Source organism: Arvicola amphibius, chromosome 12 (assembly GCF_903992535.2).
Source record: "Arvicola amphibius chromosome 12, mArvAmp1.2, whole genome shotgun sequence".
Lineage (NCBI taxonomy): Eukaryota > Metazoa > Chordata > Mammalia > Rodentia > Cricetidae > Arvicola > Arvicola amphibius.
In genome coordinates this window covers 17,508,887-17,525,352 of record NC_052058.2, presented here as the reverse complement: position 1 = coordinate 17,525,352, position 16,466 = coordinate 17,508,887, and the positions used below count along the sequence as shown (strand labels likewise).

At 35.8% G+C, this 16,466-nt stretch overlaps 1 protein-coding gene across 3 annotated transcripts in view; it reads right to left on the bottom strand.

The window, feature by feature from the left end:
- Akt3 (AKT serine/threonine kinase 3) overlaps positions 1–16,466 on the bottom strand; it is a 237,517-nt gene that overhangs the window by 100,354 nt on the left and 120,697 nt on the right. For all 3 annotated transcript variants that reach the window (XM_038348695.1, XM_038348694.1, XM_038348696.1), the window contains exon 4: positions 5,474–5,585. In XM_038348695.1, coding sequence (XP_038204623.1) covers positions 5,474–5,585 — 112 coding nt within the window. The remainder of the gene's footprint in view (positions 1–5,473; positions 5,586–16,466) is intronic.

Here is a 16,466-nt window from a genome sequence, read left to right as displayed (position 1 = left end):
TTTCTTTTTTATATTTTCTCTCTGTTCAATTCCCCAGACTTAAGCATACTTACATACATGCTTAGTATTATTAATCACTGTAAAATAATTTTATTATCTGGATCCCCTATGTATATCTAGTTTCATAGCATATTTGTCTTGTAGTTTTAACCACATTGTCTTAAATCTTTGCACATATATTTAGATAATTCTTAGAAATTATAAATGAAACAGGACAATTCCCGATCTAGTTAGATACAATATAACTGTCAAGAATATTTTTAATTTCTTCATAACTTTCAGACAGGAGGAGAAATCAAGCTGGTACTAATCTAGATGTTTTCTTCCTGAAGGTTATTTTTCACAGTTACTAAAAGCTGCAGTGCAGGCTACTGGAAAGAAAAGTCAACACCAGTCTTAGCGAACTGTGAACTCTTAGTTACAGTAACCAGTCTGACAAGATATTCCTTCAGGTGCAACAGTGATGTAAACATTATGTGAGTAATCATCTACTTCCTAATTGGGTTTAAGGATCACTATATAGAAGGGAACTCATGCCTGGTGCTGAAAACCTGGCCAAGGACCACTGCCAGGTAGCTCATAGGCTCTAAGGGAGAACATATTATAGTTATTTTGCTAAGTAGACGTATCAGACTGGCTTCCAAACTAACTTTATAACCAAATTTAGTGCAGTCTTCATAAGAAAAGTTTCTTTTTATAGTGAATAGAAGTTGTGGTTGTTTGAATAAAAATGGCCCCCATAGGCCTATTAGAAAGTGTGAACTTATAAGAGTAGGTGTGCTTTATTAAAGAAGGTATTTCAATAGGGGTGCGCTTTTAGGTCTCAAAAGCTCAAGTCGGGCCTAGAAGCTCATTTTCTTCCTACTGCTTGCAGATATAGAACTCTCAGCTCCTTTTCCAGCACCATGTCATCCTGCATGCTGCTGTTACAAAAATGGATTAAACCTCTGAACTGTACTCCAGTCCCAATTAAATGTTTTCCTTTATAAGCTGTGGTCATGGTGTCTCTTCACAGCAATAGAAACCCTAACAAGGGGGCTGGAGAGACGGCTCAGTGGTTAAAAGCATTGCCTGCTCTTCCAAAGATCATGAGTTCAATTCTCAGCAACCACATGGTGGCTCACAGCCATCTGTAATGAGGTCTGGTGCCCTCTTCTGGCCTGTAGACGCACACACACACACACACACACACACACACACACACACACAGAATATTGTATACATAATAAATAAATATATAAAAAAGAAACCCTAACGAAAACATAAGTTAATACAGAGATTCACTGTTGGTCAAAATGTGGAAAATAACTGACTATGGATGGAGTGTTTAGCCTTAAATGGGGCATGTGTATCACACTGCTTCCTTCACTGGAAGGCTCCTAGAACAATGAGGACAGAAGGATTGTAAAGAGTCATAAGTTGGGAAAACTGGGGGAACAGTGCCTGCTGGATCTGACAGGCCTGCTGTCCTCATGAGCTCACAGCAACTGGGGATGCCTGCATAAGATAAAGCCACTCAACACTGCAGCATGAATTGGAAGGAAAGCATGCCCAGCTTGAGAAGAAAAGCCAGTTTTCTTCAGGGGAATGGTCACTGATAGGTTGGCTCTTGATGCAATAGCTATCCCCACACCCATGGACATATTGGTGTTCCAATTTCCTTTTTTCTAAAACAAAAACAAAAACAAAAAAACGTTAAGTATGGAAGGGTTACAGAGTGGAGGGTGATCCAGGGTGACTTTAAGGGGGAAGTGAAGTAGTTATGATCAAAATACACCACTTACATTCATGAAATGCTCACACACACACAGACAACACACACACACATACACACACACACACACACACACACAACAACTAAAATGCTATGGAACCTGAATTTAAAAAAAACAGAATGATAAAATAATAAATACAGAGGAAGTAATAAAACCATGCATACTTGATCATCTTTCAGAGTATGCCAAAACCGATAAAGCCAAAAAGAGAGTTTCTTCAACAAATGGGTTTGAAATAAATGGGCATCAATAAGAAAAAAATGAAATGTGAGTCTTATTTTAAACTGCTCATGCATACTTCTAAATAAGGACCAAAAGCTACAGAGCTAGAAGAAAACAAAGATGATATATTCATGACACCTGTCTTAGCAGTGATCTTTGACAATAAATGAACCTTGGCCACAAAATGAACACAAACTTAAAAATCTTCTGTGAAGCAAAGGAAACAGCAAAATGAAAATAAGACCCAATGGGTCAAAGGGTCTGAGAAATATACACATGAAAATGTTTTGTTTATTTTATTTAAAAAAATTCTCCAAGTTTGAAGCTAGACTGATCTACACAGCCAGTTCCAAGCTAACTAGAACTATATCCTAACATAATGAAATCTGTGTCCACACACAGAAAGGGGGTTCTTCCCAAATTTTGATTTAAAAAAACTACTACAACTCAATAGTCAAAAACAAACAAACAAACAAACCAAATAAAGAATCTAATTAAAATTGAGCAAAACTTAAATGGGCAATTCTCTAAAGTCATAAAAAGGATTCACAGGTATATAAAAACTGTTCTCAGCATTTTCATTTTCAGGCAAATGCAAGCCACAGACCATATCACACACCTTGCTACAAAGGACATTATAATAGGAAGTAGATGATGACAGGTGTTAGAAGTGGTACTAGGTGCCATGAAAAGCAACACTGCAAATCCTTCAAAGATTTAAAAACTACCTATGATCCGACCATCCCATTTTCTGGCATTTATCCAAAAGAATTAAATTGGTGATTCAAATAGCCAATTGCTTGACCATGTTCATTGTGGTACTATTAACACAAGTCAAGAGCTTGAAATAACCTAAGTGTCTTTAAACTGATAAATGAATAAAGAAAATTTAACATATATACAGTATAATGTTCTTCACTGTTAAATAAAGAAAAGAATCCGGTCACTTAAGGCAGCATGGAACTAGAGATCATTATGGTAAGAAATCTGGGCACAGAAAGAACATTATCATCTATATGAAGGATCTAAAGGTATTATCTTCTAAGTTTGAAAATAATAGTTATGTGGTATTCCTCCTCTGTATGCTGTGAATACCATTGGTTAATAAGGAAACTGTCTTGGACCTGCATAGGGAATAGAGATAGGAAGGAAAAACTAAACTAAATGCTGGGAGAAGGAAGGCAGATTCAGGGAGAAGCCATGTAGCCCCCACAGCACACAGATGCCAGAACCTTGCCAGTAGAACACAAGCCTCATGGTAAAATATAAAATAATGGAGATGGGTTCATTCTAGATATAAAAGCTAGCTATCAATACACTTTAAGCTATTGGCCAAATAGTATTACAAATAATATTGTGATTATTTCGGGGCTGAGCAGTCGGGAACCAACAAGCGGCTGTTCACAACAGAATAGTGATGACCTACAGCTAGAGACTGTAAGAGGGACTAGATGGATGGTGAAAGGCCGATTACTGAATGTGAGTACAGCTGAAGAAGAAACTGTGATATGCTAGTGTACAGTAGGGTGACCAGACGGTAATATGCTATGCATTTCTAAGAACTATCTTAGCTGAGCAGTGACGGAGCACGCCTTTAATCCCAGAACTCGGGAGGAAGAGACAGGCAGAACTCTGTGGGTTCAAGGCCAGCCTGGTCTACTAGAGCTAGTTTCAAGACAGGCTCCAAAGCTACAGAGAAACCCTGTCTCAAAAACAAAACAAAACAAAAGGAACTATCTTAAATAAATGTGTGAGGAGATATAAAAATTTATGCTCATTAAAATATGAGATGGTATACCCTAAAATCTTTTCAACTATAAGTTAACAAATAATTTTAAAAACAAAAATTCATTAAATATCTAAGAAATTTATTTAAACAACAAAAGATAGTATGGGAAACTGCTTCGAGTTCAATTTAATGAGGTTTTTTTCTAATTAAAGTCAGGCGTACTATTAAAGATAACAGAAAAATGATGGCAAAAAAGAAAATGAAAATCTAAAGGCTACACACACGCAAACATGCATGCACATGCACATAGAATTTAATAATTGTGAAAAAGAATGAATTAGTAACATCTGAAGCATTAGACTTTCCACTTTGAAAAAGCTGCCTAATCTCATATTATTCATTGAAATAAATACAGCGCACACTAGGACAGATACATCTAGTTTATGATACAAAGGAATTTCAGTGTAGGGTCAGAATATTACAAAGAGGATTTCTAACCCCAAGCATCTCTAAGTCCTATTGACATTAGATTAGAGCTCTATGAAATCTCCAGACAGTAGATGCCTCATGAACTAGACAAGCATACTCAATAGGATAATTTTCATTTTCTTAAACATAAGTGAAAAAGGATCCTCCAAGGAGTAGCCTTATGCTGCAGGAATATCAAAAGGTTTTAGAAAGTTAAGATCACTCTATCTCAATCCTTAGGAAGTTAAGGCAGAGGACTGTCACAAGTCTGAAGCAAGCCTGGGTGACACAGTTACAGTTTTAGGACAACATGGACTGCAGAAGAAAAAAACTGTCTAAGCCCCCAACCCCAAATTTAAAAGACCTGGCTTATATCCAACTTTGGGAACAACAATTCAAAACAAATCAAAGTTCAATAAATGTTAAAAATTCACTCTACACAGCACTTTCCAGGAAATGCAATAACTGGGCAGCACCGCATTAGTTCAGTCATTTAGCAAGCACTTTGTCGTCACATCCAACTGTGTGCTCAAGACGTTTAAGAAAAAAATAAGGTTAATGAGATATAAGCTGATGAATGATCCTTTTTATCAAGATTACAAAAGGAAACAAAGGTTATAATAATGATACACTTGGTTAAAAACCTGGGGAGGGGCTGAAGAGATGGCTCAGTGATTATGAGCACTGGCTGTTCTTCCAGAGGACTCTGATTTGATTCCTAGCACTCACACGGGAGCTCACAACCTTCTATCTGTAACTCCAGTCCCAGGAGATCTGAAACTCTCTTCAGGTCCCATTGGGAAGGAAGTACACAAACGGTACATAGATATACATACAAGCTATTAACATTCTACTTTGAAAAATTGTTAATTAGGGTCAAATATAGTAACATCTGGAGGAAAATACTTAATAATATTGCAGGCAGTCACCTGAAACTAATGTGTATACAGATAGGAATGCTACTTGAACCATTCACTACTGTCTTTCATTCAGAACTTCAAATATGAGTATAATCAATAATTATAAAAAAGACAGTTTGTATATAAAATGAATTCAAGTTTTAAAAATATCTGTATACTGTTTTTTGAAAGAGTTTATTTTAAAATAGACCAAGGGCGATTCATCACTTTCCAGCCCCAGTTAAACATGCAAGACAACAGAAATAGAACAATTAAGTGTAACACATTGCATCTATTTATATCTAATTACAAATAACAAATCCATCTACAAATACATCTTAGACTAATTTTTTAACATAACAAATAAAAAAGCTTCTTACCTCTCCTCTGGAGTATCTACATGAAATGTTCTCTCTATAACAGTGGTCCACTGGAGACATCTGATAATAAATGTATTTGGCTTTGGTCGTTCTGTTTTCATTAACTGGCATTCTACAAATAAAGTTAAAGATCTCTTTATATACACAAGTACTTAAACAGTTAAGTACGTGGTGTTATTCTGAACGGAATGCACTCCACTGACAGTCTTCCAGTGTCAAGGTTTTCTCAACCCAACCTTAGTGTTTCTTTCTAGCTCATCACTACTATGACCAGTTCAACCAGCTAAACAAAACTCTTGAATTTTTCCCAAACACATCTTGTTATTTCTGTATCTTTAACTTTGCTTCAGCAGCTTCTACTATCTGCAACAACTATTCAAATCTGTAAGCCCCAACTGTCGTAGCAATGCCAATCCTTGAAGGGCTAAGTGAAATCATACTCATTTCAATACAATTTTTTTTTTTTACTTTTTGGTGCAGACTTGCCATTTCACTCTCTATAGTTTCATTATGCAACTTGTTTCTCACCTGACATTGTACTACAGTGCCAAACGTATTAATGTAGCTTTTGCCTTAGGAAGTCGTCTAAAACAATAAACTTCTTGTAATTCTTGGTATCCAGACTTACTAGAATTAGTCAGTCATGAACTAATTAGATTCTGTCAAGGAATATCTAGGAAGACTTCAAAGAGAAGATTGTTCCTTTTCCCCTGTTCGCTAATCTTAATACTACTTTAACTTGATTGCACTGAATTAAGAAATACATTTTTACATTTTTCCTTACTTCCCTTCCTTCATTTACCTAATTTTGTTTATGAAAACTTCATCACTGATAAATCTTCTATTCTTCTTTTTCCCCTTAATCTCTTATTCTTTTCTACCCCTTTATAATATTCTTTCAATTTCCCCTCTTAATTTATTTCTTCTTGCTTCTCCTCTATTTCTATCCTTCCCTGTTCCTGACTGTGTTAGCTTGAATGAAAATACTCCCATTTAATCATTTGTTTGAATGCTTGGTCCAAAGTTGGGAAGGCCTTGTTGGAAACGGTGTGTCAGTAGGGCTGAGCTTTAAGGTTTCAAAAGACAACACTTTCTCTCTCTCTCTCTCTCTCTCTCTCTCTCTCTCTCTCTCTCTCTCTCTCTCTCTCTCTCTCTCTCTCTGTCTCTGTCTCTCTCTCTCTGTCTCTGTCTCTCTGTGTGTGTCCATCTGTTTGTCTGTCTGCCAGTCTGTCTCTGTCTCTACTCTACACCTCATATCTGTCTGTGTGTGTCTCTCTAATCCATACCTCATCCTTTTGGATCAGATAGATCTAACTGTCTGCTACTGTCCCAGCACCAAGCCTGCCCGCCTGCCACCATGACCTCTATCTAATGGTCATAGTCACTCTAAAGCTCTGAAACTGTGATCCGAAATTAAATTGTAAATTGCCTTGGTCACAGTGCTTTGTCACTGCAGTAGGAAACTAAGACACTGACTTCATTGTATTAATTATATCCATACATATCCTACTTAATTTTTAACTCGATAGTACATTATAGTCATTTTTCTATTTGCTATTTTATGGTCATTGGTATACTAGAAGGCTTAAACAGACATTATTAAGCATATGTTTGTATTTCTATGACTTGATGCTGTTAAAGCAGGTTGGTTTTTGCTCCCTAAGTTTTACTAGGGATTAAGCCTTCAAGAACAGCTGTTGATATGATTCCCCCCACCAAAAAAAAAAAAAAAAAGAAAAGGCCACACTAAGAGACATGCAAATTATAGCAAAAAATACAAGAAATAGAAAAAACTAAGGTATCATGATTCCTCCAAATGATCAGTAACACATCAACTACCAAAGTACAATATACTAAAATATAAAAATGGGAGGTAAAAATATCATAAATTTACCAATTAAAATAAAGACATGAAAAAAATATATAAACAAGCAGATGAATTCAATCCAAAAACCAGGAAGTCGGCAACATATGTGAAAAGAGAAAAAATAGAGAAAAATGGAGGGGAAGTAATCAGTAATACTTATAAAACACCAAAATAGAAGAAAAATTAAAAAGGAAACTGATTCACAGAGGTGGTAACCTGGAAATGAACATTTTAATGGGGGAAAAGGTAGGTGCATAACAGAAAGCACCATCAATAGATTTGACCAGGTGAGGACAGACTAGAACAAATCAGAGATAAAAGTCAATAAAGAACTACAATTAAACATCAGTAAGGAAAAGTAAGTAAATGGGCATGACCAAAACATCTAAGAATTATGAAATATGATCAAGGTTGAAATCATTAATCCATAGAATAGAAAGATCAGAAATAAACATTAAAGGAATTGAAAATGTATTTTATGAAATTATGAAATTATGAAAACAGAAAACAAATCTATAGAGACAGACATCCAAACACAAGAGATGCTTAAAATCCCAAACAGATATAGAAATCTCTTCAAAACACAAGTCAAACTGTAATATAATCCAATGCAAAGAGACAATACTAAAAGCTGTAAGGGAAAGCCTCCAACTCACAAAGGCAAACATATTAGAATTCAGAATAAAATCTGATCTCTTATTAGTATCCTTACAAGTTAGGAAACATGGAACTTTGTTACCCAACAAAGATAGCTATGAATACTGACAACGACAAATCGACATTTAAAGACAAGCACAAACTAAAGCAGTCTATGACCACCAATTCAGCACTATAGGAGATATTTATTTACAGGAACACTACACACAGAAAGTAAAGCAGTCCAGTCACAAGAGCATAGCAAAGAGCAAATTTCATGATGGGAATGCATGAAGAAAAGAAACCTAAGGAAAGAGTTCATCATGTTCAGTGTAGTGAACCAACACATCCTGACACTAACAGGAGAGAAAGGAGCAAACAACAATGGTCCAACTAGCCAAAAAATAGCAACAACAAAAAACTATAATAACGATCTTTTTTATTTTATTTTTTAAAAAATATCTTTTGTCATTTTACATACCAATCCCAGTTCCCACTCCTCCCCTTCCCTCCACCTTCCCCCATTCCACCTCCATCCACTCCAAAGAGAGGTTAACACACATTGCTCTGAGGAAAAACCAAGGCCCTCCCTATGATATCTAGGCTGAGCGAGGTATCCCTCCAAAAAGAATGGGTTCTAGAAAGCCAGTACCTGCAGCAGGGATAAATCCTGGTCCCACTGCCAGTGGCCCCATAGTTTGCCACAGTCATACAACTGTCACCACATTCAGAGGGATTCGTCTGGTCCTATGTTGGTTCCTTCCCTCTCTGGGCAGAGTTGGTGAGCTCCCATTAGCTCAGGTAAATTGTTACAGTGGGTGTCCCCATCATGGTCTTGATCTCTTTGTTCATATTCTCACTCCTCCCACTCTTCGACAGGAGTTTGGGAGTTCAGCCCAGTGCTCCACTGTGGCCCTCTGCCTCTGCTTCCATCAGTTTCTAGATGAAAGTTCTATGACAATTAAGATAGTCATCAATATGACTACAGGGCAAGGCCAGTTCAGGTACCCTCTCCACTATTACTTAGTGTCTTAGCTGGCTGGGGTCATTCCTGTGGATTCCTGGAAATTTCTCTAGTGCCAAGTTTTTTTGCTAACCCACAGTCGCTCCCTCTGTCAAGATTATCTCTTTCCTTGCTCTGTCTCTTCCTTCCGCCATCTCCATTATCCCATTCCCTCTAGTTCTCATCCCCCATCCCTTTCTCCCCTCTTCCTCCCAGTTCATCCTCCCTTCTGTCCCCACCACAATGTTCCCAATTTTCTCAGATCTTGTCTATTTCCCCTTCCCAGAAAAATCTATGTATGCTTCTCTTAAGGTTCTCCTTGTTACTTAGCTTCTCTGGGGTCGTGGACTATAGGCTCGCTCTCCTTTGCTTTACATCTAGTCCACTTATGAATGAGTACATACCATGCTCATATTTCTTTTTTTTTCTTTTTTCTTTTTCTGGTTTTTCGAGACAGGGTTTCTCAGAAGCTTTTTTAGAGCCTGTCCTTGAACTAGCTCTTGTAGACCAGGCTGGCCTCGAACTCACAGAGATCCGCCTGCCTCTGCCTCCCGAGTGCTGGGATTAAAGGCGTGCGCCACCACCGCCCGGCTCCATGCTCATATTTCTGAGTCTGGGTTACCTCACTCAGGATAGTTTTTTCTAGTTCTATCCATTTGCATGCAAATTTCAAGATGTCATTGTGTTTTAGTGCCGAGTAGTACTCTATGGTGTAAATGTACCACATTTTCTTTATCCATTCTTTGGTTGAGAGGCCTTTAGGTAGGTTTATTCATATTTTTTGAGAAACAACCATACTGATTTCCAAAGTTGCTGTACAAGTTTGTACTCCTACCAGCAATGGAGAAGTGCTCCCCTTACTCTGCATCCTCTCCAGCATAAGCTATCTTTGAGTTTTTGATCTTAGCCATTCTGACTGCTGTAAGATAGTATCTCAGAGTCGTTCTTATTTGCATTTCCCCGATGGCTAAAGATGTTGAACATTTCCTTAAGTGTCTTTTGGCCATTTGAGATTCTTCTGTTGAGAATTCTGTTTAGATCTGTGCCCCACTGTTTAAATGAAGTATTTGGTATTTTGATGTCTAGTTTCTTGAGTTCTTTATATATTTTGGAGATCAGTCCTCTGTGTGGTGTGTGGTTGGTGAAAATCTTTTCCCACTTAGTAAGGTTCCTTTTTGTCTTTGACTGTGTTCTTTGCTTTCTGAAGCTTCTCAGTTTCAGAAAGTTCTATTTATTTATTGTTCCTCTCAGTGTCTGTACTACTGGTGTCATATTTAGGAAGTAGTCTCCTGTGCCCATGCATTGAAGGCTACTTTCCACTTTTTCTTCTATCAGGTTCAGTGTGGTCAAATTTATATTTAGGTCTTCAATCCATTTGGACTTGTGTTTTATGCATAGGGATAGATATGAATCTATTTTCATTCTTCTACATGTTGATATCCAGTTATGCCAGCACCATTTGTTGAAAATGCTTTCTTTTTTCCATTGTATAATTTTAGCTTCTTTGTGAAAAATCAGGTCCTCATAGGTGTGTGGACTAATATCCAGGTCTTTCATTTGATTCCACTTGTCAACCTATCTGTTTTTATGCCAATACCAGCCTGTTTTTATTACTGTAGCTCTATAATAGCTTCTCTTAATATTAATTTTAAAATGAAGTAATCTCAGCTCACCAATGAAGAGACACCATTTGACAGGCTGGATTGAAAAACTAAATCTACCTATCTGTTGTTTCCAAAATATACATTCCACAGAAAAAGGGATGAAAAGATCAAGTCAAAGAGTAAAAAACTATCTATCAAGCAAACAGAAACTGAAAACAAGCTGTTAGAGCTATTCAGGTATCTGAAAAAGTGGACTTCACAGTAAAATTAGTCAAAAGAGATAAAAAGAAAAGCACTGCATATTAAGAGAAAAACTCATCAAGAAAATAAATTAATTATGAATAAATATTTATCAAATGTTAGGTCTCCCATTTTCATGTAAAACTGATGGACATAAAAGGCCACAATAGGTTTTGAAAAACTAAGAATGATCTCTAGATTCTACTCTAATCTCTTGACAAGTCATCCTAACTAATAATATATGACCTTCATATCCCACTCTAACCTGTAGACAAGTCATCTTAACTAAAATCAACCAAGCCTAAAAGGAAATCATTAGCACGACACAGAGCTCTAGAAAATGAATATTATAATGCCACAAAAATACTAAATTTTTAGATTATCCTGCGGGTATGCATGGTATATGTGAAACATGCGTATGACTGCCTCTGTAGATATGTGGAGCCCAGAGCAGGGCACTGGGCATCTTCCTTCTCATTCTCCAACTTACCATCTCAAGAGCAAGCATCTGCTCTCAACTTGAAGATTGCTTTCAGCTGTTTGTTAAACTGACTTACATTAGGCAGTTACATTAGTTAAGCTTCTGCGGAGTAACCAACTACAAGCTGAATTTCAAACACTCTGCTTACTTTACACCATTCTAAACTACAGATGACAAAGTTTGTTCGAAATTCTAATTTTTCTGCAAATTTGAAAGCCAATTAACAGGACTGTAACATGCCAAATCAATATATATATACACACCCACACACATATATGTATACACACACACACACACACACACACACACACACACACATATATATTCTCCAAAAGATTCTGAAAAATCATCTGTTCAGATTATATTAAAAAGTTTAGATTTTATTTCAACCTTTTAATCTTTTAAATACTAATTTTATCCTTTCAAACATATTCTACAGAGCCTATGCATGATGGCAGAAATCCTTAATTCTATTACTCAGGAAGCAGAGGCAGATGGATTTCTCTAAGTTTGAGGCTAGCTTGATCTACAAATGGAGTTCCAGGATAGCCAGGGCTACAAATTACAACCACATTCCTCCACTCAAAGAACTCAAAATTAAACAAAAAAATTTCTGATAGTCAATGTAAAAGGAACATAATACATTCCATTTATTATAAACATATGCATAGTTTATATTGAATAATTAAATGATGCCAACTGCAAGCTTATTATTAAATTTATAAGTATAATATTTTCATTTAATATACTTCCTTTTGTTTAATGTTTCCACTACTGTTCAGACAAAAAGACATGATGACCAATTACAACTCCACCTTAAAAGATATTCATTTAGCCGGGCAGTGGTGGCGCACGCCTTTAATCCCAGCACTTGGGAGGCAGAGGCAGGCGGATCTCTGTGAGTTCCAGGCCAGCCTGGTCTACAAGAGCTAGTTCCAGGACAGGCTCTAAAAAACTACAGTGAAACCCTGTCTCGAAAAACCAAAAAAAAAAAAGTTATTCATTTAATATACTGAAGATAGGTAAAGTCGATGCCCAGTGGAGAACAGTCTCAGAATAACCACTGAATGATCATGTGCCACATATGACACTCTGAGTGGTTCCTGAGGGTTTCTACCTCAAAACACAAAACTAAACACTGGTATTATGCTCCATTTTATAGAAGAGCAAATCTATAAGTATTGACTAGTTAAACAACTTGTTCAAAATGCATAGCTTGTGTGAAACCTGTTAAAAGGTGGATCACAGAACTATAAGAATCCAAATTATGAAACTGTCTTTGAGAACAAGGAGACAAGACCTAGTCCAGCTTGTTGTCCTTTCTATTCCTTCTCTAGTCTTGGTTTCTCTCCACTGATTTCTTTTTCTTATGAAGAAATCAAGGATAATTTTCATCTGCTAACAATACTGAGGGAAAGAAAAGGTTGGAGGTCTTTTATTTCTTAGCTCTGACACAAGAACAGGATAAGGAAAATTCCCTGGGAGAATCCTGCTTCATGGCACTGACTATTTCTCAGGTAAGGAATAGCCAAGGAGAAAGACATCAGTCTCTCTGGATTCTTTTCACAGTTGGATCTCGCCCTGTACACTAACAATTAAGTTGATGATAATAAACATACATATTAATGGCAAATAACTGATTCCCAAACTTGCCTACATCCTGCTCCCCATTTTTAGTTACTGCTGCCTAAGCCTATTATCCTAAGACAACATTATTTTTTCTACATAAAAGAACAGTGATAAAATAAATTCTTTTTATTACATGACACATGATTAGTCTAAGATCAGGTTACTAACATTATTTTCTATTCTGGCAGGTTATTTTTCACTTTGTGACTTACATTCCAAACTATACCACTTAAAAATACTACTTTGGTATTACATGGGATATTATTTGTGGGTTTTAATCTTGAACCTCTCAAAATAGTTCTTTAATGAATATGGTTACTGTAGTTCCCACTATTAACCCAAAGCACATTTTGTTAGTCAACAATTTCAACATCAATGTTTTTATGATGTTTACCAACCACATCCTGCCTCTCATGAAATAAATACACCTCTTGAGAATTTTCTAGAATAACCATTCTATGCATACATAAAATATCTAGTAAAAATACACTGTAGTAACTTTGAAACAATAATTGAAACACAAAATTGACATGCAACATTTTACTGAGAGAATTTTAATAGAAATACAAATATGTAGTAGACTCAAAAGAAGTAATTAGGCACAATATTTTTGTATTTATTTATTTATTGCAATAGACTAGCCATGGCCCTTTAAAATATGTAACTTTAACAAGTAATCTACAACTTCAACCATTTTTAGTATATATTTTGATGACATTTATAACAAAATGAAATTTACTGCTTCAAAATTTTTTTTCTGCTTAGTATCTTTTTTCCCCTTAAGATAAGATCTCATGTACCCCAGGCTGGCCTCAAATATACCTTTTAGCTGAAAATGACCTTGAACTTTTGATCATTTTGGCTTTCTACCATGAGTGCTGAGATTACAACCCTGCACCATCAGATCCAATTTGACAAGGTGTTAGGACTGAACTTTGGGCTTTGTGAATTCTTGGAAGGAAGTCTATCAACCAATCTATTTTTAAATCTTATAACAGAATTTATTCAACTCTGTCAGTCTATGGCAATTTTGCTTATTCCTTAGTAAAATTATCTATAAGAATAAGGAGTTATTGATGGAGATGGAACATATACAATTTTGTAAAGTCACAAAAACTTTACAGGGTAAACAATAAATATGTAAATAATACAAACTACAATGAATTTTAAAAGGAACAATGACTGAAATATTGCTCTAAATATATTATATGTGTATTTTAAGCCATCCTATAAGAATAGCCTATAGAAATAGAAACTTTCAGCATGCATTTTGGAAGCAGTAACTGTTGCTAGTTAGATGATTCAATTACCATGAACTATTCTGGCATGTTTCAAAAGCACTGCCATTTTAAAACATACAAAAATCTAAAAATGCAACCATGGTAATAGATTCTGAGTCCATGGGTTGGGGGTGAGAGAGAAACACAATGACAAATTGGTCTAAAAGGACACTGAGATTTCATAGTTGGAAGACTATTGTGCTGACAATTAGCAACAGAGGAAGCAGAGCACAAAACAAATGAATGAAAAAGGCTGAACTTGCAGTGGAAGGCCTTATTCTAGTGCAGAAACATTGTTATAATAAAGGGGTAATGTACTCTCCTCTATGGAACTTCCAAACAGCACCCCAATCTCTTTTCTCTTCCTCTGCATTGCATTTTTTTCATTAGCATCTGCTTGATTATGTATTATTTCCAACCCAAAACAACTCCTCAATATCATTTCTAAATACTGAGGTTGAAAGGCCCTTCCTTCCACTCTGGCCTTAGGCCTCATTTAACATTATAAGAAATATAACGAATGTTTTTAAATCAAGAAAGACATAAGGGGGGCAGTAAGGCAGTGATACAGCACTAACAGTTCGGGAGAAGTGGCAATACATGAGAATCTCAAATTCAATTTGCAAAAATGATACTATATAATTTACCAAAAATATCCAGAGGGTCTTTTCTCTGAAACTTAATGTCTATGCTACAACTTATGTTGTAATTCAAAGAGCAGTGTTGAAGGCTTTAAGCACTAGTGATTCCTCCGCATTGTTCCACTTTCCTTAAATGGAAGTAACCTAAAATTCTGAAATGTATCTTTGTACAGTAGATGAAAATGACAAGATTTGGTCTACAACACTGACAAACTAGTGGAGAGACACAATAAGCCCTTACCTTCTGAAGTTCCCACTAGAAAAACTTCGACCCTGAAACCCTAAGCAGGTGGACATGCTGCAGTAAGGAGGGAGAACATAGTGAGTGCTGGCCCAAAGCCTGAGCACCACGGATGTATTCACAGTTCTATCACTGAGACAAGTATCGCCACACTGCAGACATGTTTTTTTTTTTTTTTAAAAAAAAAAGCAACAATGAATGTGTACAATGCATAATAGGCAAGGGCTTAATTAGCAGTAATGTATTATTAGTAGTAGTCTCATTTGAATAATGATTTAAGAATTTGGAATCAACAATTTTGTAAAGTAAGGACTTTCAAGATGATCCAACTCCTTTATTATACATATGATAAAATTCTGATTTGGGACAGTTATGTGATCTGCTCAAAATTCCACAATATTCTTTTTATAAAATAATCATTGTTTAACAAAATAACCACCACTTCTGCATTCACCTTGATCTACCCTAAATAGATTGACCATACTCAAAATATACTCTGAGACTATAAAAGTCTATGTGGATGCACCATGTATCAGACCTGGAAGATCACATTTTCCGTGGTATTGGTTACTTATTACTTGAGGAATCTTAACTTCATATATGATCAAATTGAATTCAAGCTAAGAGTTAGAGTTACTTGGTTTGAGACTCTAAGAACATGTTTAATGTCTATAAGGCAGCTTTACTATCTAATTTTTCTTTAAAAAGGAATAATGTTTAAGCTATGCTTCTCATGGTGAATATATTTACAAAAAGTCAAATAGGTAATACATAGTAGGTTTTTTAATGTCAATTTCTTTCCTTACTGATAGGAAATTCCCTATTTAATTTTAAGCCGTGATTAAAGCACCAATTATGATAGGCACAATTCTAATTATTATATTTAAACTACAATCTCTACTTTGTAAAAATTCAAGCTTTACATTACAAAAATGATTTGCTAAAAAGAAAGTCAAGGACTAAATCAGATAAAAATATATATACTCAAGCAAACATCTTATACATATTTTATCAGGTCATATCTGATTGCATTTGGAAAGCAGCAGGCAGAATTGGTCTACCATTCAAATATGAAAGGTTATCACAGAAGAAAATACAAGGATCAGCAATAATATAAGATAACAATACAAGGATCCTTAACTCTGCATCAAAGTTGGCTTGGTATCTCGTGGTCTATACATTTAATAAATTCTGGCCTGAATAAATGAAATATACTGACCTATCAATAAGCAATTCAAGGCAAAACAAACTCTACAGTAAGTTCACCATGTGTGACTTGTTACATACACATTGATTAGTTAGTGCTCAACCTAACCATCCTTCCTCTCTCTACCCACATTACTACACCATCCCCACATGAATGAAATATTT